Source organism: Aethina tumida, chromosome 5, assembly GCF_024364675.1.
Source record: "Aethina tumida isolate Nest 87 chromosome 5, icAetTumi1.1, whole genome shotgun sequence".
Classification (NCBI taxonomy): Eukaryota; Metazoa; Arthropoda; class Insecta; order Coleoptera; family Nitidulidae; genus Aethina; species Aethina tumida.
In genome coordinates this window covers 18871981-18893148 of record NC_065439.1, presented here as the reverse complement: position 1 = coordinate 18893148, position 21168 = coordinate 18871981, and the positions used below count along the sequence as shown (strand labels likewise).

The 21168-nt window shown below is 31.2% G+C and overlaps 3 protein-coding genes across 5 annotated transcripts; 2 read left to right on the top strand and 1 right to left on the bottom strand.

Moving 5' to 3' along the window:
* The first annotated feature begins 570 nt into the window (after nucleotides 1–570).
* Nucleotides 571–16703, top strand: LOC109602162 (facilitated trehalose transporter Tret1-like). 2 transcript variants are annotated; one of them, XM_049967294.1, is made up of 7 exons: nucleotides 571–709; nucleotides 13738–13843; nucleotides 14132–14267; nucleotides 14974–15182; nucleotides 15467–15596; nucleotides 15657–15796; nucleotides 15850–16703. In XM_049967294.1, the coding sequence occupies exons 2-7, from the start codon at nucleotides 13820–13822 to the stop codon at nucleotides 16627–16629; spliced, it is 1419 nt and encodes a 472-aa protein (XP_049823251.1). In that variant the 5' UTR covers nucleotides 571–709; nucleotides 13738–13819; the 3' UTR covers nucleotides 16630–16703. The 2 variants fall into 2 exon arrangements, with proteins under 2 accessions (XP_049823251.1, XP_049823250.1); XM_049967293.1 differs by lacking the exon at nucleotides 571–709 and adding an exon at nucleotides 11835–12034.
* A 94-nt stretch (nucleotides 16704–16797) lies between these two features.
* On the top strand, nucleotides 16798–18064 carry LOC126265572 (uncharacterized). Of its 2 annotated transcripts, none has more exons than XM_049967449.1 (2): nucleotides 16798–16843; nucleotides 17048–18064. In XM_049967449.1, exon 2 carries the CDS (start codon nucleotides 17202–17204, stop codon nucleotides 18009–18011), a length of 810 nt encoding a protein of 269 aa, XP_049823406.1. In that variant the 5' UTR covers nucleotides 16798–16843; nucleotides 17048–17201; the 3' UTR covers nucleotides 18012–18064. The 2 variants fall into 2 exon arrangements, with proteins under 2 accessions (XP_049823406.1, XP_049823405.1); XM_049967448.1 differs by lacking the exon at nucleotides 16798–16843 and adding an exon at nucleotides 16855–16991.
* Nucleotides 18065–18154: 90 nt separating this feature from the next.
* Nucleotides 18155–20467, bottom strand: LOC109602161 (enolase). The gene is made up of 5 exons (XM_020018488.2): nucleotides 20308–20467; nucleotides 19851–19987; nucleotides 19367–19740; nucleotides 18933–19197; nucleotides 18155–18879 (listed from the first exon to the last, which is right to left on the bottom strand). Exons 2-5 carry the CDS (start codon nucleotides 19972–19974, stop codon nucleotides 18341–18343), a joined length of 1302 nt encoding a protein of 433 aa, XP_019874047.2. The 5' UTR covers nucleotides 19975–19987; nucleotides 20308–20467; the 3' UTR covers nucleotides 18155–18340.
* Between the last annotated feature and the right edge of the window lie 701 nt (nucleotides 20468–21168).

The following is a 21168-nucleotide window of genomic DNA, read 5'->3' as shown; positions in this document are numbered from 1 at the left end:
GACTACATCAATAACGATTCTAAATTAATCCCTATCAGTAAACACATACTGACATTTCATAGTCTGAAATTACCCACAAAGATGACAATCCTAAATATTTCAATAGACATTACACTTATTTCTAATCAAATAATCAATAAATCAATAAATTGAGGTTGAAATCAGGTGAAGCACTAACGAACATAATTCCATTTGGAGTTAATTACCCCGCATATGTGACCCCAAAATGCATAACAAAGAAGCTATAAATCAACCGAGAAAGTCGAACTTTGAAATGGAGCAGGAAGCCATCTTGTTTTAGTCGACAAGTCATGAAAAATCTCAAGACTCACTCCGTTTTTCACATGCACAAGTGTTTGTTATTAACAAAATTTTGATTAATTATTTTGTTTTCTCAAATGTCCACTTGCTATCTATCTTTGGTTTAATTCAGCCTTAATTTGTGTGATAAACATTATCTTTTGCATAGTATAGAGAATGATGAAATAAACCAATTTCTTACATAAGGGCGGACCTTTGGTATTTTTGATCGTAATTCGTTAATTTCTATTTTTAGGCCTCATGTGTGTTAAAAATTAGTCGAAGGAATTTTATGAAAAGCCTTATTTAGTAGGTTGGGACACATTGCAAGGATTATTGTGTGAGGTGTTACGTAAGTGTGTGACAAAAGCACAGTTCCAACACCTAAGGAATAAAATTAACTGTTTATGTATGTATTTTTACTACTTTTGTAATGACTTCAGACAAAAAAATCGACAGAACAATCTTTCAACCCTAAAGTTCAATGGTTCAATGTGATTGACTAGCTTTTTTTATGAAGATAAAGTGAATGACACTTCAATGTGACACAATTTTTGTAAGAAAAATAAGCCTCTTCCTGAATACTTCTTGAATTGGAAATAAAATGATCGAAGTAAATCGTTAATCTGAAACTTTTGAATATGGGCGTACTTTTCGGGAGACTTTTATTATGGCCAATTTTTGCTTAAAAATATTCTTTACTAATGCTTACAAAGGGATAATAATTGATAAGAAAAATAAAATTATTACATAATTTAGATATTAAGTAACTGTAGTTTTTTATAAAGATAAAAAATGTTTCCCCAATATATGGAATACATAAAATTATTTTTAAAATTTCTATTTACTTTTGTTTAGACATATACTGAAATTTGAAATATTAGTCAGTATTACTTAATTAACTTGTCTTCATAAATACTTTTTCAAAAAATCTCTCATTTTTGACAAATATTTCAATTTTTTTAATCTTAAAAATCAAACTTTATTATATTTTTTATAATAATATTTTTTTATTACTGCTTAGATTCTGACTAGAACAAACCTAAAAATTTTGAAAAAAATTCCTTTATTAAAACTTTTAATTACTGTACTCTTCATTAGGTTTGATCTTAGGTAAATATTTAAATTTTAGAGTTTAATTAATGTTAAAATATTTATTTCAAAAAATGTCTTCATTTTTAGAAATAGTTTTTTATTTCAAAATTATTATAAAGAATAAAACTCGAAAATTGTCCATGTATTGTTCAAGTTTAAAGCTGTCTCATCAATCTGTCTGAAATTTTTATTAACCTTATTATTTTTTATGGCCTAAGTATAATAAAATTTATTCTTTTCAATAAAAGACTTTTTAATATGAGTTGTGAGTAGAATAAACCTAAAAATTTTCGAAAAGCTTCCCTTATTAAAACTTTTATTGACATTTCACTTGTTTGATTTTGGTTAAATTATAATTTTAGAATTTAATTGGTGTTAAATTATTTATTTCAAAATATTTTTCATATTTAGATTTTTTTAATTTAATAATAAAAAATAAAGCTTTGAAGCTTTCTTATTAATATTGTTCCTATCTGAAAAGTTTAATAAACTATATTTTTGTAAAAGTTTCATTTATTGAAATTTTCTACATATATTTATTCACCATAAGCGATAATTTTAGTTTCTAAAATAAAACATGTTAAAAATATTTAATTCGTTATAGATTCTTTTTAATGTTTTATAAAAATTATTTTAGATATCTTCTTGAAATTATTTAAATTTCTTAGTTTATTTAGATTCTTAGTTGCTTCTATTCTTATTTTTTTATCCTTCCTTTTTTATTATTTATATTTAATATATATATTTTTAATTTTGGAAATTAATTAGTGTTAAATTATTTAATACAGAATACTTCTTTAGAAACGGTTATTTCCAAATAATATTAAAAAATAAGCTCCAAAAATCTTCATGTATTGTTTTAGTTTGAAACTGTATTCTTAATTTTGTCTCTCTGAAAATTTCTTAAAAAATTAAATAAAACTATTTTCTTTTCTATTTTAATAATTTATTTTTTATGAACTCTTAGCAAATATCCATATTTATTCAATATTGGAAATAATTTTAGTTTAAAATATGAAAATAAAACAATTTGTACTTATTGTTATTATTATTATTTATTTAATTAAGTAACACACAAGCTCATTTATTTTAAAATTTTCTTGGCATTTCAAATTAATTGTTTCTGTTGCCTGTAGAAGCCGTTAAAAAGTACAAACAACAAAGATCTAGGAAACAATTATGTTTAAATGGAAACAATCAAAAGGAGTTAATGTTAAATTTAAACATTGCACAATTGTTTCGGCTAAATTGCTCTAAAGTGTGCATTTAAGCCATTATAAAACGAGATTACGGTAAATTTGGTCATCAAGTGGACAATTACAGTGAAAAAGGGATACTGTATACTGCAATTATCTTTGCTAAACTAAAAGCATAATTAAGAAAACGTAATAATCACGAATTTACCCTGCACGTATTATTAAAACTTCCCCTAGATAAAACAAACCAACCTTTCAAAGGGCCCTCAAAAACTTCACTGATTTTGAATCGCATTCGATTGAAGGAGGAACGTAATGTTTGAAAGTCGATTCTCGGAAAGGTATTTATTGGCCACTTTGGAACCGTATGCAGGCCCAGTTAGAATTCCCCGGAAACTCGTTCGGGAAAATTCCGGTGTGCGTTTATTTACATTTCGCATCGTATGCTTCCTGGGGGACCACTTTGTACTTGTGTCTAATTGATATGATCTCTTTTTGAGTTATTAAGGTTTCTTACATGGTTGCATTAGTGTTTTAACCACGTGACGGAATTAGAGGGTGCTTCTTCAGCTTTATAGATGCTGAAATTTCTGCAACATGTATCTAATTAAAAGTTATTATATCTTGTCAAGTTTGCTGAGCAGATTTTACAAACAGATTACACTTTCATTAGTGTTTATCCGTTTGGAAAAGTGAAGCAAAGAGACAAGCTTTTAGTTAAATTAGTTCACAAAACAGTTTTCAATCAATGAATTGTCCCCAATTCTATTTACGTTCCTGTCTAATTAAAGTGGCTGATCAGATCCGAAATATCTTGATGGTCGGACCGAATCTTTTCGATGTTGGAAGTAGTCCTTCTTTATTCGAAGACTCGGGAGAATTTTTGCATACACAGATACGGCACGACAGGTCTTTCGAGCCCAATTGAACCCGTCACAATCAGTAAGATTTTAGATTTAAGCGCCGTCGACTGATGGTATTGGTGGAAACAGTCCTTGAATCCGGCGACATAAAATTTTATCGATCAACACTGTCTGGAGGATAATTTTCTATAATGAAACCGATACTCGGAGAACACTCAAATATTTGGTTAATCCCAATTGTATCATCTGAGAATCTATTTGAAATAAGCAGTCTTATACAATGGAAACAGTACAATAGAAAGCACAATTATGTATGCGAGACTGTTCTTTCACATGTAATGTGTAGGTACACATAACTTTGCTCTTAACAATTTCCTGAAACAAGTTTCCGGGGAATTTGACCATACATTTCCCAGTTTTCCGAAGTGGCCAATAAACGTTACCCCAACCAGATTGAACCTGATTGCAATAAGCTTTAAAACATCCACAGTTCCGTTGAAATTGTTTCAGAGAACATAATAAACTTTAAGATATTGTCTTTGTTATTTAGAAATAATTGTTTTGTAACAGTTTTACTTTTAAAAATAAACGTACATTTAATGAAGAAAAGTTTGCTCCAATCTCGACTTGTAACAGTTAAAACCTAGTGCTTAAAGTAATTTATCTGAAATAATTGTTCCAAGTTGAAATTCAACATAAGTTCCCTTTGAGTTCCTGCGTTTAAATTTCCTTTCTACATATAACGTCATCCTTGTTCTTTGTTGTCTGTTTGCTGACACAAAGTTTGTTTGTATTTTCTGTCAGGAGAGTTGTTTTGTGCGCTGTTTAGTAGGAAATATTATATTTCCTAGTTCGCCATACTTTTTATTTTTATACCCAGTTCTGAAGTTTGAAAATTAAACAACATATAAAAAGTAATCCGTTATATTTACATTACTTATTATAGATTTTAATGTTTTTAAAAAATATTTTATATAGTTTTATTTAGATACATTCTTAGTTGTTCTAGTTTCTTATTTTTTTCTTTTGATCCTTTTTTTTATACGGTTGATATTTTAAATCTAGATTCTCTAGAATGTTTTCAGTCTGTAAAATATTTCATTTTTTTATTTGTCTTTAATTCGTCTGTCTTTTGTAATCTGTTAATATTTTTAATTTTAATTTTAATTCTGTTGATTTTGCAGCCTTAAATAAAATAATCAAATCTTAAAATCATATTAAATATGTATGTGTCTTTTTTCTTGTTAAAATGATATATAAAATTTATTTAATTTATTTTTTCTTCAGATTCTATTGATTATCTTTATTCTCTTTCTTGGAACTTATTCTTTTTCTTCTTTTTTTTTGTTAAGATAATGTAAATATTCAAAATTACCCATTATTAATAAAGATAAAATAATTTATTTATTCTTCAATTTTTTATTATTCATTTCTTTTCTTTAAATTTTATAGATTTTATAAAAAAAAATAACTAATATTTTATAATATACACAAAAGATTAAAAATTAAAAATTTTCTTTTCTTCTTTTTTTTGTGTTAGAATAGAGTAAATAGTTTAAATTTTTTAAAATTAATTGATTAAAATATTATAATTACAATTAAATATCAAAAATATTAAAAATAAGAAATTTTCTTTTTTTTTGTTAGAATAGAGTAAATATTTTAAATTTTTTAAAATATTCTAATTACAAATTACTCAATAAAAATAAAACTAAATAAGTTACAACAAATTACTTAAAATATTAAAAATTGAAATTTTTACAATGTTTACAATTTTTAATTAAATATATAAGTAAGTAAATTTATTTATTTATCCATTTCTTTTCTTTAAATTTTATAGATTTGATTAAAAAAATTAACTAATATTTTATAATATACGCAAAAGAAGAAAGAAAAAATTTTCTTTATGTATTAATAATAACATTAATAAATAAGTCAATTTATTTATTTCTTCTTCTATATTCTTATTATTCTTCTCATTTTCTTATTTAATAAATATATTATTATGGATTTTATTAAAAATAACTAAACTTTTATTTTTTTATTATTCTTTATATTTTTTAAACTCAAGTATATTTTTTATTTTCTTATTTAATAAATGTATTATAACTGATTAATTAATTAAAATATTATAATTACAATTAAACACTTAAAATATTAAAAATAAGAAATATTCTTTTTATTGTTATAATATATTAAATATTTAAAAAAAAATAAATAAGTTACAACAAATTACATAAAATAAAAAAAATTGAATTTTTTTTAATATAATGTAAATATGTATTTAAATTTTTTTATTAAATAAATAAGTAAATTTATTTATTTATTTTTCAATTTTTTTTATTATTCCTTACGTTCTTTAAACTCAAATACATTATTTATTTTCTTATTTAATAAATATATTAATATTGATTTTTTTAAAAATTACTTAAATAAAATATTATAATTACAACGAAATATGTAAAATATTAAAAAATATTTTATTAAACAATATGTTTAAAATTTCTTATGAACATTAACACTGACATAAATAAATAGATTTATTTAATTATTGTTTAATTTTTTTTATTATTTATTATTTAATAAGTATATTATTATAATCAATTAAAATCAAATAAAATACCGAAAATATTCAATATAGAAAATTTTCTTCTTTATTAAGATTCTATAACACTGAAAGTTTCAAATACATAAATTTACTCACCTTTAAATTAAAATTAAAAATTATTTTTTAATTTGTGGAATAAACGGTTGGCTCTGATTAGCCTCAGTAAGTCACCTCTGTACTACTTAATAAAACAAAAAATAACTCAAACATATTTATTAGATAACCACATAAATAAAATAATTCCTATCCAAAACATAAATAATAAAAATAAATAATACTTCTGGATTATTGTCAGTACATGTTACTTAAAACATCGACAAAACAACGGCAGCTAATAACACATCATCATCAGGGTGGCTGCCCCAAAGCATCGAGTTTTCGGTTTGCGCGTCTCCTCCTCAACAGCATTCCTGAAAACTTGCTGGTTGTTCTCCAATTTCGTCTTCATCACCCCATTGTCGGTCAGCACCAGTTCCACTTCCACCGGCTTGAATTCTTCATCGACGACCAGTATTTCGTTTCTTGGCGGGATGTCGTAGAATATTTTCGTTTTGTCCACATATCTGGCACTGACACTGGCCAAAAAGACGGCTAGAAGCACAACTTTGACGATGGCTGTATGCATTTTTGTTCGGTGTGTGAATGCTGAATGAACTGAACTGATTTCGGTCGGAGCGTTTTATATAAGCAGATGTTGATTCGTGCTTCTTAGAATTACAACTGAGTGTGGAACCGACGGATTTGCACTATGATTGATTGTAGTGAAACTGGTTAAATTACTGATTTTTGATGACCTGCGACCCAGCAGCGTTCGATAAAGGAAGATTTCCTTTTTATTGATAGTACCACGCAAAGTTCAGAAAGTTTTTTATTTTGTTTATTCAGTACGCACTGCCAACAATGAGCTATTTCGAAATTCGTAATAAACTAGCCGGCACAGTGCACGGATTATGGTCAAGATTAAAAATTGTGTATCAAGAATATGGCGCGTGATTTAAAGGTCACTATTATCACAAATCTAAACAATCATGATATAACTGCGCCGTTTTGTTTTTGTTGCCGAAATTGATTATTGATTAGTGACCACGTGGGTTTCGCGGGAATTTTCAGTTTGTGCGATTTTGGGAAAGAAAGGAAATCCCATTTTAGGATAACATGTTTGTTGCAATGTTATTGTTTACGATTTGAACAAGTTTCGAAATGTCTGCTTCCTACTTGCAACGGACAGACTCAACTTTATCAGCATTTCATTGTGGTGTATAGTAAATAATAGTGCTTTCGAAATAATTAACGAGAGCTTTGTTTTTAAAAGGTGTGATTAAGAAGCAATTGGGTATCGGAAAAAGTTCTTGATTTATTTAAATAAATTCTTATATTATATTTTATATTAAACTACAGTACTGGGCATAACAGAAGCGACTTTATTGTATAGATATTTTATAATAACTCCTCTCTTCTCTTCTCTAAATAAAATCAAAGAGATAAAATGCCCTGTAATATTAATTTTTCAACTAATATTAAAGGCATATTATTATACCATATAAAAGTGGTGTAAAGTAAAAATCTGTTTTTAATTTGGGGCAGAATTATGAATATCAAAATATAGAAAATATAAATAGAAAAATCTAAATAGAAATAAAAATATTCAGAAAAATATTAGACAGAGTCAATAAAAAATAATTTTCTTCTCTAAATCCAATTCACTTCTGAGTTCTTCTACTATTAAGGAAGAAAATCCGCAAAAGAATGTTTCAGCAAACACCATTCGTCGACGTTTGCCTAAATTAAGTTTACCTACTTGAAAACCTACCAAGAAACATCAACATTCACTTAGAAATGTAAGAAGTCAAAGATTCACATGTGTAAGATGCTTTGAAAGTAAGAGACTAAATCCAAAATACGTTTGCATCACTCTCAAACATGGTGAGAATGTTTCTCTTGACATGGCAATTCATAAAAACGAAGGGATTATGGATAAATAAAAGTAAAATGACATTGCTATTCATCATGTTACCTTTCAAGAGTATAATATACTACGAAAATTTGTCTTCCAACATAATAACGACATAAAACACATTAAAAAGCTGCTTAAGAAATGTTTAAACATGAACAAAATAGAAGCTTTAGCAAACTCCACCCAAAATTTATAAGAGATGGTAGAAAAGAAGATTCAATGCAATAAATTTAAAAATCATGATGATCTCTTTTGAAAGATTCAAGTTGTTTGGGAAAATCTTGATGACGATATATATCAAAAATTAAAAATATTAAATTCTAAAAAGTAAATTATAACTGAAATTAGATAAATGGTATCATAGTAACATTTGGCTACATAACCCTTTATATAAGAATGTTTTCCAAGAGTGATTATAGACTATTTGGAGAAGATGCTGTAAATGATGAAGTAGAATGATTTTGGTTGTGTCAATTGAAAAAAAGTAGCAATGAATGAATTGAAGATGTACAACGTCAAGATTGTCCTGTGCCAATAATTCCTGGCAGACTAGATAATAAGTTGAAGCTGGTAAAACTGGACTTACTACCTAGACTTACCACTTGCATGAGGCCAATTTATCTGGGTAATCTGGGTGATCTTATGTCTACAACTCACAAATTGACCAAGTACAAGAATAACTACTTTAATTAAAGGGTAAGACACTCTGCTTCTTCATTTACAACGCAAACTCTTCAACCACCATTTAGTCCAGATAATCTTCTATGTGACTATTATTTGTTTTTGTCATTATCAAATATTTATGTAATAGTTTAAATCTAAAGGGGAGGTCAAAACTGAGATTGATATTTCTTCAGTTCCAAGAACTCAGATTTTTTTATCGGTCATAGAATTGTAATTAATTTGTTAAATAAAGATGTTGTCATTTTAAAGTTGAACCTTAAAACACAAATTACTTTTTCTGTTACCTAATTCTGAATTTTAATTAAAACTTTTTGGGCAACAAATTAACAAATGAAATATATTCATGGCACTTCAAATACAAACGTCACAGCCCATTAGCCCAGCACAAAGACCTTCCACAACGTCGGAGACAAATACGTCCTGGAACGGTTTTCAACCACCAAAAATTTCAAAAGGAATCGATGAACGAAAGTTTTCCCTTTCGCCGGAAAATAAATTCTGAACCGTTATAAATAAGTTCAGTTCAGGGGGAACGTTGGCCGACGTATAAATCTTTGGATAACCAGCCTCGCGCTAAAAATTTATTCTCGCATAAACACCCACCCCCAAAGTAAATGAAACCGGTCTTTTCACTCATGTATTCGAATTTACGTCGTGCCAGCACAAAAGGAAATAAACACGTTTAAGAGTGTTTATGCAACAATTTAAAATTGGGGAAGTGAATTTATGGGGGCATTTGAATATGGGCTGAATTTAAATTTATGTATTTAAAAGGAATAACTCTGGATGCTCCTTAGAATTAGATGTTTCTTGGAGCTCCTTAAAATACAAATATGCAATCTCGAAATTTCCAATAACGTTCCTAATTTTCGTAGTTGCTGATTGAAATTCCAGCGTCCGCTGCTCCTAGAAATGAAATTGCAGAATTTGAATAACGTGAACTTTGATGCAAGTTGTTGTGACTCGAAAGTTTTGCCATTTTCTATTAAAAACTGCAAACACAATTTGTTTTGGGTCGTGGGATTTTCCTAGTTTTATTTTGGCATTCTGATTAGATTATTTCCCAATAATTTAATGGCAATTGTAATATTCGCAAGACTTACATCATGTAGTTTAGATTAAAGTTCCGTTAACCCAATTTGAAGAATTATAGTAATGACATCTTTTCGCCAGTCATCAGAAACATCGACGATCTCATCGACTGGCTGTGACAGGAGAGAGATTTCCCGCCGAGAAAATCAATGTTAACGTAATATTTACCGAGTGCGAAACACGAAATCTTCGACAATCCTGAAAATATTCAACGAACCAGTGACAGAACGAACGCGAGCCACTTTCCAACTGCGACCCAGAAATGAGTGTTGGCGAATAGTTTCCTTCGGGACGCCAAGGTCAAGTTTGATTCAGGAAATCGCAATTGACCCAGATAGTCTGCATTTGACCGGAAGTACCTTTGACATTAGTCCTTGTGGCCAACAGCCTTTGAGTCCCGTTAATAAAATTCACGTATCTAATTTTCGATTTGAAGGTTGCCCTCGGGAATTTTATTGTCGGCTGAGCGGTGATTTACGAACTGATGCAGGAGGACTTTCATTGCATATTTATGGGCATTTTAATTTTAATATTTTATGTGCTTTAAATGTCGGATGCATCACGTTATTCTTCTTAAATCGACCTTTTGTGTTGTCGTTGTGGTGGCTTTGGAAAATTCCTGCTGCAGAACAGTGGAAAGTTGATAACAAGAAAAGTACAACTACTTTAATATGTACCTGCTTTTTATAAAACTTTTAAATTCCACATTAATAAAAACTAGTCAAAAATATGAGTACCCAAAACACTCAAAGATATTAATTGTAAACAAATAAGCGAACCAAGGTTGAAATCATATAGCTAAAATATTCTAAATTTATAAGTTCACGGCCGGATCTACACATTCGATATAAATAACACCAAACTAAATCAATTTAATTAAAGTAATTGCCTCTATAGATAATTGAGATAACATAGTCTTGGAAAAATGGTCGTTGGTAAACATAGAACGAAAGAAAGTCTTTGATAAGAATGTTTTCAAATTTTTAGAAAATATGTTTTCAATTTATGTATGAACCAAAGTAATTTTTTTAAACTTTCGACTCAGAAATCAACCAACAAACAAGATCCCTTATCGATTTATTCAAACATATTTTAATATAAATAACATTTTTTTTATTCAATTAAATGGTAGATAATCTTATTGAAAATATGTTTATTTTCTAATTAAATACGTAATAATGCAAAAAAATTGATAACCAACAAACAAGGTATTTGTTATTTTAAGATTAATTATCATTGAACCCATTAATTTTTATCAATTGCTCCCAACGAATCAACAATCAGTGAAGCAACTCCGGTTGATTCATCGATTCATAAATAAATTTCGGACAGCACATGCCGTTATCGGTTTATCGAAATTTTCCGGATACAAACAGCAAAAGATCAAGATCATTATATTCACATTATAAAACGCCTTGCGAAAGGTTTACTTAGGAGAACAGAATAAATTTAACTGAAATTATCATACTTATTAGCAGACACTCAGCAGGACGAGACGATTTCGTAGAGAAGCAAAACTTTTCCTGCGAAAGCGACGCACGGAAGTCGTTGCATAAAAACGAGTCACTTGTTTATTCAGAAATTGTAGCATCCAGTCAAACTTAATTTCAGTTTCACTTTCTTATCGTCTCTGTGTTTTTTACTTCTTCTACGTCTCACGGAGTTGATGATTCCCATAAATTTCCAGACGAACGAATGTGGAGGCTCTCTTAAATAAAATGGAGGTAATTTGTCACAGCTGCGAGGTCAAGGAAATTTTTAATTCAAGAAAAAGTGGAAAAATAAACGTTTTGATTGATTAATGGATTGCGCCTTGAGGTGTGCACTATTGCGTCTTACACTGTAGCGACAAGCCGAAGTGGGAATTTCGCAAATTTCCAATTGACCCATTTTTTCTATTGGATAATGGGTCGCGATTAGAATAGGTAAAGGATAAAAAATGGAGCGGAAACGTCGAAACGTATGTGCAAAAATGGTTATTTATGAACGGTTAACATTGACGGGCGGTATTTATTTGTGAACGGCCGAGCCGAGGATAAATCTTGACGAGTGCGTAGGCGTGGGGGTCGCGATTTCAATATTAGGTGACTGATACGGCGGTAAAACAATACATTATAAAAAGTAAGCAGCCAAACATCACGTCCCAACGCAAACGACGACAAGTAAAATTTTCAATTTTCTGTGGATCTTCGAAACAGTGACAGTGCATCCAAATGTGCACGGATAACAAATCTGAACACAGGTATGAAATACAACTTTATTTCCCCTTTTTGAGTCGGGGTTTTGAACGTATAATTTCTCACTATATTTCAAGCAAAACTATTTTTAAGAGATAACATTTTTTTGTTAGTTATTTTTCAATTTATTGACGATTAATTTTAAAATATTTGTCCAAAATTTAAAAAATTATTGTCTTTCATCTTTCCAAATTAAACAATAATTTACTGACGTTTAGACTTAAGTCATTTTAATTTTTAAATAATTAGAAATTACAAAATTTTTCCAGTAGTTCTTCCGACATTTATATGTAGTTTTGGTTGGCTAAAAATTTTTTACCTCATAATTTACTAATTTAAAAACTACTAATTAAAAAATATAATATATTAATTCTAATTAAGGTCTAATTATAATGGAAAACAACTATTTTTTTAATTCTTTTTTAGTTTAAAATGTTTTTAAATAGATTTTTAGTGTTCACATCAAAATATTTTAATTAAAAGTAAAAGAAATTATTTATCCCATTGACAAACCAGTAGGTCTAGTTACAATGTAAAACCATAGGCCTAGTTACAATGTAACATCTAACTTCTTAATTTTTTTATTTTAATTTTTTTTTAATATATTTTTAGTAAGAAAATAAAAAAAAAATCAAATTTGATTTAAAGTAAAAAATATTTTTCCAAATATAAAATAATTAATTTATCATTATTAAAAAAAACAAAATAATATATTTATGTTAATTTTCACTTTTATTTCTAATTTGTTAGCAATTATAATATATAAATGTAATATAAATTAATATTTTTAGTACGAAAATCAAAAAAAAAAAAATTGATTTAAAGTAAAAAGCATTTTCTAAATACAATAATTAATATATCATTATTAAAAAAAAACAAAATAACATATTTATGTTAATTTTCATTTTTATTTCTAATTTGTTAGTATTTATAATATATAAATGTAACATTAATTAACATTTTTAGAAAAAAAAAACGTAAAAACCTGTTATATTTTAAAAATGCCTGCTACGTTTACATTTAATTTTTAATGGACGCTAACTATATTGCTTTTTCCTTTGTACTTCCTGAACAAATAACAAAATGAACGTTGCATTCAATTCAGAGTGCCATTGGAGCGCAAATCGAACGAAAATTAAATATTTCGCGATTTCTATAATTTCGCATTTTCGCTCCGTTTTATTTATTTTGCACCGTTCAAAATCCGATTTTAATTTGCATCCCATCGCATTCGAAATGAAATAAAAGACCTCGTCCCGTCCAGATTCGTCCAGACGTTTAATGTCAAAAGTGTGTTTCGAAATGAAAATATTATTGTTGTAACCGGTCATCAATGTCGTAGCAATGAATAAAAATTTTTATGACGAAATTATTATTAATATAGCCGAATTACCAATAAACTGACTAAATTTCAACGTATTAACGACGTGTTGATGTCTATTGTAGGTCAAGAGCGCCTCATTCACGTCCAACTTCCTTGAATGATACCGCGTCTGCACGTTTTTTTTTTTTTTATTTTGGTTTAATTGATCAGCAAATAGACTATCGAGTGTCGTCCTCGGATTTAACAAGTTGACATGGTTCCATAAATATTTCTATGAGAAATTCGGCCCCATTTACCAAGACGTTTACGCATTAAAAAGAAATATTGCCATCGTAAATTATCCCATTCTCTGTTTCAGTTGTAACGTCCGTTTTTATGTTTCAGCACTGACGATGACAGTGAAATATCAGAGAAGGACACCAGTTACCAACCGCTGAAGCCGACCAGGACCAAAGAGAAAAAATGGATGAGGAAAGGATTGTTGGCACAGGTACAAAAGAAAACGCATTTTCATAAAATGTATTTCTAGTTCGGAGGGAGTTCTATTGAAAAATATTGTATGCAATTTTTATCTTTAAACGCAGATTGGTTTAAATTTTTACTGTCCTATAAAGTTTTATATCCTCAACGCTAACAATTTTGTATCAAAAGAGAGTTTGTATAACGCTGCAAATTTAAAGTTGTAATACCTTTGCATTTTAATTTAAAAAAAACAGTTACAATAAAACATGATTAAATTTCAATGTACTTCTACAAATTTATTTGCCTAAACTTTCAGACTTTAGTGACGAGCGCAGTTATGTTAAGCTCAGCCAGCTGCGGCATGCCAGTAGGCTACTCAGCTATTTTACTTCCACAACTGAAAATCACTAATGACACAATGCAAATCGACGAAGAAATCGGCTCCTGGATCGGTAAGAAATTTATTATTTTAATCATTGTCTTGTTCATAAAAAATCAATAAACCATCTTACATTTAAAAGTGTATGTAGATGTGGGTCCACTGTCAATTGACAATGTAACACGATTATATAAGGATGATTTTAACTAGGAAGACCAGTAATCTTGACCTACATTTAGGCACGGGCGTTGGGGAAGCACTGAGAGTAATTCACAGCGAAGTGAACGACCTTAGAATTGTCGCTGATTGAAAAATTGTCTGTTCTAACATTGGATGCTTCTAATGATCTATGGTTACGGTTAACGACCGACCAGTCTCAAGATCTGGCCTTCAACCCACATCTCGTAATCGATACATCCAATCAAAGACCAAAACTTGCAAATTCAATTCATAAGATAAAAAAGTCTGGAAAATTTGGTGTAATAAATGTAAAAAATAATAGAAAATTAATTGTAATACGATACTCACTTAGAAAAAATATCCAGGAACTTCCTGACTAAAAAATCTACGTAACCTTAGAACACTTATTGCCCATTGTAAACAGGAAACTGTCCAACGCAGATATTCCACATAAAACTATGTCTAGGCTATAATTCTATTACTTTCACCTTGTTAGAGTCCTAATCCGCAATTCCCAAGCCATAACGTCTCCCCCATTTATTCTTATTACGCCGTTAAATTTTTCTGCTTTGTAATCGTTACCCCCAAACAATTTTCAGCCAGCATCCATTCGGCGGCCACACCATTCGGCTCGTTGCTGAGTGGCGTCCTAATGGACCGTTGCGGTCGGAAATTAGCTTTACAAATCGCCTCCATGCCTCTAATCCTCGGATGGATATTGATAGGTTTCGCCAGCAACCACGGAGTTCTGCTACTTGGACGCTTGGTCGCTGGAATATCCGCAGGATTGACCGCCGCCGCAGGACAAGTAAGTTTTAATCTTAATACTAATCCGATAAGTAAACAAGCTGAAGCTCAATACTCGATCTTCTCCTACATAAACCTGTTTTGTTTGTCTGCAGACTCGATATATCGAGTGATTACCACTTATACGCAACGCTTCGGGTAATGAAAATGGATTGCTGTAATGGGATCATTAACAACAATGTCTGCACTTTATGGCTGAATGTCATATCAGTGCACTAAATTCAGAAAATATACACGTTGAGTCATGATTAATGGCAGTTTGGTTAACACTCCTTCGTGTTACAGGTTCTGATTGGGGAAATTTCGGAGCCACATCTTAGAGGAATATTTTCCAGCGTCCCTTTCGCTAGTTACTCCTTCGGCATTCTCTTAGTCTATGCTATGGGATCATATTGGCAATGGCGGATTGTTGCAGGTTAATATACTTAAACAAACAATACTACTAATGTCAAAACTAACATGTACAACATTTTAGGTCTCTGCACTGTGCTTCCGCTGGTATCAATTCTTTCGTTTGTTTTCCTGCCGGAAAGTCCCGTTTGGCTAACCAGGCATAACAAAACAGAGAGTGCGAAAAAAGCTCTCCTTTGGTTAAGAGGAGGAAACAACAATCAGGTACTGAAACATCCTTAACACTCGTCAAAAAATCTTCAATGAAGTTGTTCCAGGCCGTAAAAGAAGCAGAGCATCTCATAGAAAGAATGAAACAGGAAAAATTGCATGAATCTAAGACGGCAATGCAATCGTTCTTTAACGCAGAAGTTTTCAAACCTTATTTAATAATAAACATATTCAACATCCTGCAAGTACTCTCCGGAACATATCTAATCGTCTTCTACGCCGTGGACATTCTCAGCCACATAAAAGGCAACAGCCTAAACCATTTCCTTGCAGCAGTTCTAACAGCAGGAACCAGATTCATCTTTTCAATAATCTCCAGTATTTTTCTGGCAGTAATGGGCAGAAGAACTTTGGCACTATCATCAGGAATTGGAACATCCCTCGCCGCCTTATGCCTGGCAGTTTTACTGTTCCAGGACTGCTCCACAAATGGCTACGTTAGCGCAGTCGTAATTCTAGTCTATGTGGCAACAAACACTGTTGGTTTCATGATTTTGCCCGGAGTCATGTTAGCAGAACTGTTTCCCGCAAAGGTGCGTGGATTGGCTGGTGGCCTCACCTTTATGACGTTCAATCTTGTTCTGTTCGTTGTTGCGAAGGTGTTCCCTCTTTTCAAGGCAACAGTAGGAGTGTCTGGGGTGTTTTGTCTGTTTGGCACGTCTTCCCTGCTCGCATCGTTCTTCTTGTATTTGATGCTGCCGGAGACGAAAGGCAAAAGTTTGAGTCAAATTGAAGACTACTTTCAACAAAAAAATTACTTGTGGATAACAAGGAATAAGAAAATGGAGAAAAAGACGGAGAATGAGACTGAGAAATTAGCTGTTTAGGACTGTTCCTCTAATGTACTGATATTTTTAATTTAAGTATTTATATGTATGTTTTATTTATAATATAATATTGAAAATAACTTGAACTTATTTACCAATCTAGAAACCTACGCCCCGTAGTTACGTAATTTAATCACTAGGCAACATCATTTTGTTAATCATCAGTGAATTTTACTTTGTATAAAGTGTACCGCTTTGTAGTGATACTTGACTAGTAAGTATCGAAATCTTCAGTCCTTTGTATCTTGGATATTATTTATTAATTAACCTCTACATATACATCAATGAAATGAATTAGTTTAAAAGTCTAATGAAAATCGATTTATTAGAACATTCAAAATTAAATACAATTTAAACTACAAGTATTTTACTCATATTTTATTATAATATTAGCTATTAACATATATCTATTCTGCAGGGTTTAGCTAAAGAAACATTTCAGAAACAGTGACAATATATGTCATATTTTTGACGTTACGATCTTGCTATTTTTATTCAAACAGAAAAAAAAAATATCAGGTAAGATAACTGATTACACAATTTACATATATGTAATTAATGTTAATACAGCAATGAAGCCGACGCAGCCTTTAAGAATGAAGAATAGGGCTACCCAGATTCCCGAATCACTTTCACACATAAGAACGGCGAGAACGACGAAGTCTTCAAGAATGAAGAATAGAAATATACAGGTTCCCCATTCACCTTCACACATATTCTTCAAAACAGGTGTAATGCCGTTTTTGATTATCAATATCTTCAACATCACAGGAACATATTTATTAGTATTCTACGCTGTTGATATTCTTTCCTACATCAAAACACCCAGCGTAAACCATTTGCCTGAAGCCATTCTCATTGTTGCTTCCAAGTTCGTCATGTCCATAATTTCGACAATATTTTTAGTGATAACGGGAAGAAAAAGACTGTCGATTGTTTCTGGTATTGGCACAACAATTTCTACATTCTGTCTGTGCATTTTTCTCCTTAACGATTCTATGTCGAACGTTTATTTAATGGTAATTTTCACTATGATTTATATCACCACAGACTCAGTGATTTACATGATCCTTCCCGGCATAATGTTAAACGAAATATTTCCTTCAAAGATTTGCGGCTTGATTCTTGGACTAATGTTCATGTGCCTCAACACCTCATTGTTCTTTACTGCCAAGGTATTTCCGCTTTTCAATCCGACCTCCCAAATTTCCGAAGTATTCTGTCTGTTTATTGCAGCATCTCTATTGGCGTCGTTGCTTTTATACTTCTTACTTCCAAACGACAACAGCTCTATTTTGTGTGTGATTATGAAAGTTCAGAAACACAACAAACCAGCTATGCAAAGGAACAAATTAATGTTAAATATTTATACAGTTGTTTAAATATACTTTTTGTTGTGTGGTTTAAATGTTTTATTATATACATTATAATATATATAATAATAGTGAAAAACATTTTAATCATTTTAATTTAATGCGTTTATCCTCACTGATAACAATAGATGGGAGATATCAATGAAACAATGTTTTAATTATAACTTTATTAGTGACAACTTAATAAATAATATACGGATGTCTATGCTACTCTCTTAACTTAATGCATCATCATGATAGCATCAACTTACCAGACATAACACATAGCACGTGACCATTACAATTTCTAACAACAAGGTAAGCTGACAACTTCAATACATTTATTTTAAAAAATACACTTAGTTTGGTTTACGGAATGATTTGCCGGCATATTTAGCATTAGCGCCGAGTTCCTCCTCGATACGCAGGATCTGATTGTATTTAGCCAAACGTTCAGATCTGCAAGGAGCACCGGTCTTAATTTGACCGGTAGACAAACCAACAACCAAGTCAGCGATGAAGGTGTCTTCAGTTTCTCCGGATCTGTGCGATACCATAGTGCCCCAGCCGTTGGACTTGGCCAAGTTGTGCGCGGCGATGGATTCGGTCACGCTACCGATTTGGTTGACCTTCAACAACAGGCAGTTGCAAGCTTTGCAGTCAACGGCAGTTTGGATACGCTTGGGGTTGGTGACGGTAAGATCGTCGCCGACAATTTGGATAGGGGTGTTGGCAGTCAAAGAGGACCAGGCGCTCCAGTCATCTTGGTCGAAGGGATCTTCAATGGAGACCACAGGGTAGGACTTGATGAAGTCTTGGTAGACTTCCTCAAGTTTGCCACTGTCCAACCATTGGCTGGGGTCGGACTTGGGGTTCTTGAAGTCCAAGTCGTATTTGCCTAAAACAGTTACCAGTTAAACACGTCCCTAATTATAAGTTGAGATGTCTTACCGTCCTTGAAGAATTCAGAAGCGGCGATGTCCATGCCGATTTCGATCTTGCCAGTGTATCCGGCCTTCTCGATGGCTTCGACGATCAGGTTAAGACCTTCCTTGTTGTCCAAAATGTTGGGGGCGAAACCACCTTCATCACCGACGGCGGTGGCGTCCAAGCCGAATTTGTCCTTAATGACCTTCTTCAAGTGGTGGTAGGTTTCACTGCCCATTCTCATAGCCTCAGTGAAGGAGTTGGCGCCAGTTGGCAAAATCATGAATTCCTAAAAGTATTAAATTGATTAATTTAAATTTCTGAATTGTGAATACAAAACAACTTTGTGAAAAGTAAACCAAAATAAAAAGTATTGAAGACATGTTATCCAACTTTTGTAAGTTAAATTGTATCATAGTTTCAATTCCATAAGGGTAATTAGCATCCAAAGCACTTACTTGCATGGCAAGTTTGTTGCCAGCATGTGATCCACCATTGATGACATTGAAGGCAGGCACTGGCAAGATGATGTCCTTGTTGCCAGCAAGGTCAGCGATGTGCTTGTAAAGGGGGATGCCACGTTTGGCGGCTCCGGCCTTGCAGACAGCCAGGGAAACGCCGAGGATAGCGTTAGCGCCCAATTTGGATTTGTTCTCAGTACCATCGAGCTTGTTCATGAAGCAATCAATTTCGGACTGTTGGGTGACTTCAAGTCCAGACTTGATTAGCTCAGGGGCGATGATCTTGTTAATGTTTTCGATGGCTTTGAAAACGCTCTTGCCATGGTATTTGGACTTGTCTTCATCGCGGAGTTCCAAAGCTTCGTGGACGCCTGTTAAATAATTATTGTTATTTATGGTATTGTTTGGGTATGTACACAAAATATTGTAATTTATGGTATTGTTTGGGTATGTACACAAAATATTGTAATTATTTGCTTACCAGTACTGGCTCCAGATGGGACAGCAGCACGGAAGAGACCCAAGTCAGTGATGAGGTCGACTTCTACGGTGGGGTTACCACGGGAGTCGAAGATGTTGCGGGCAAATACACTCTTGATTGGCATTTCGCAGCTGGAGCTGAAAGAGCGCACGAATTTTTTAACACTGGACTGAAAATTTTGATTGTAACTGACATATTTCAAAGTCAATTTTAAACTTCTATAAATCATATTTTAATATATTATATAACCCTATAGTAGTTCCGTACAATACGATACACAAATAAGCTAATAATTAAAGGAAAAATTGTCTTATAGGACGAACATCCGGCTAAAAATTGGGAGGTGGTTCTCACAAATTTCAGAGAAAAAACGGATGACTTTGATTTAAGTAACGCAGTAACTGATATTGCATTGTTTTAAAAACAATAATAACAAATTAAAGTGTAATATACTTACATAAATCAGATAAAATCGAACCACACAACCTTACACCGCACCGGCTCAAGCTGAATTGTCAAAGCTTCCTCCAACTTGACTCTTTTAACCCGAGCAAGGTTGAATAAAGGTCGAATTTGTTCTTACCTTGACGCAAAGATGGCACTCGATATACTTTTAATTTGATATTAAATGTGTTTTATTTTAAAATGTAAGGGCACGTTAAAATTTAGAATTAAGTTTATAAAAATTAAAGTGTCATTTTGACAAGGAATTTTAAGAAGAAATGCGAGACGATATTTATTGAACGTTTAGTTCACTGTTTTTCTTAATTATAGCCCCAGAGCACAGATGGCGCTTACTGAATTATATTTAAAAATAATTTTTTTAGGCATTTCTTCCCTTTAATATTTAAAACAAACTTTTATTGACCCTGTGTTAAAAACATTTAATTAAAAGTTACGAAATATTACGTAATTAGTACTCTTAATGTGAGTCATCAATGTTAAAACAGTAATTTCGTAAATTCTAGAATAGTTCGTATTGGCAATTAGTTTTTAATTTGAATCCATTCTTGCAGAACATAATTATAGACGCAAAATAAATTATTGACAAGTAAGGACATAAGCTAATTTTATTTAAATTCTGTATTCTGAATTCAATCACGCTTATGGTGGATGATTTCGCTGCTTTTAAATTTGGTGGAACATTGGTTGCCTATATTAAAATATGGGAATATATGTTGTACGTGATATAATTTGTTCACGTTGTACGTGACATAATTTATATTTACTTATTTCTATAAATTCTGTATTTATTTTCTTAATTTATAACATGAATTTTAAGACATCAAATAAAATAAATATAAAACACGCACAAAAA

Excerpts from the sequence above, each read along its gene's own strand:
- LOC109602162 (XM_049967293.1), top strand. The coding sequence starts at position 12,006 with ATGTGCACGGATAACAAATCTGAACACAG. Across the intron at positions 12,035-13,737 it reads GATAACAAATCTGAACACAG|CACTGACGATGACAGTGAAA; the intron begins GTATGAAATACA and ends TTTATGTTTCAG. Across the intron at positions 15,797-15,849 it reads GAGGAGGAAACAACAATCAG|GCCGTAAAAGAAGCAGAGCA; the intron begins GTACTGAAACAT and ends AAGTTGTTCCAG.
- LOC126265572 (XM_049967449.1), top strand. The coding sequence starts at position 17,202 with ATGAAGCCGACGCAGCCTTTAAGAATGAAGAATAGGGCTACCCAGATT.
- LOC109602161 (XM_020018488.2), bottom strand. The coding sequence starts at position 19,974 with ATGCCAATCAAGAGTGTATTTGCCCGCAACATCTTCGACTCCCGTGGT. Across the intron at positions 19,741-19,850 it reads CCCATCTGGAGCCAGTACTG|GCGTCCACGAAGCTTTGGAA; the intron begins GTAAGCAAATAA and ends ATTATTTAACAG. Across the intron at positions 19,198-19,366 it reads GCAACAAACTTGCCATGCAA|GAATTCATGATTTTGCCAAC; the intron begins GTAAGTGCTTTG and ends TAATACTTTTAG.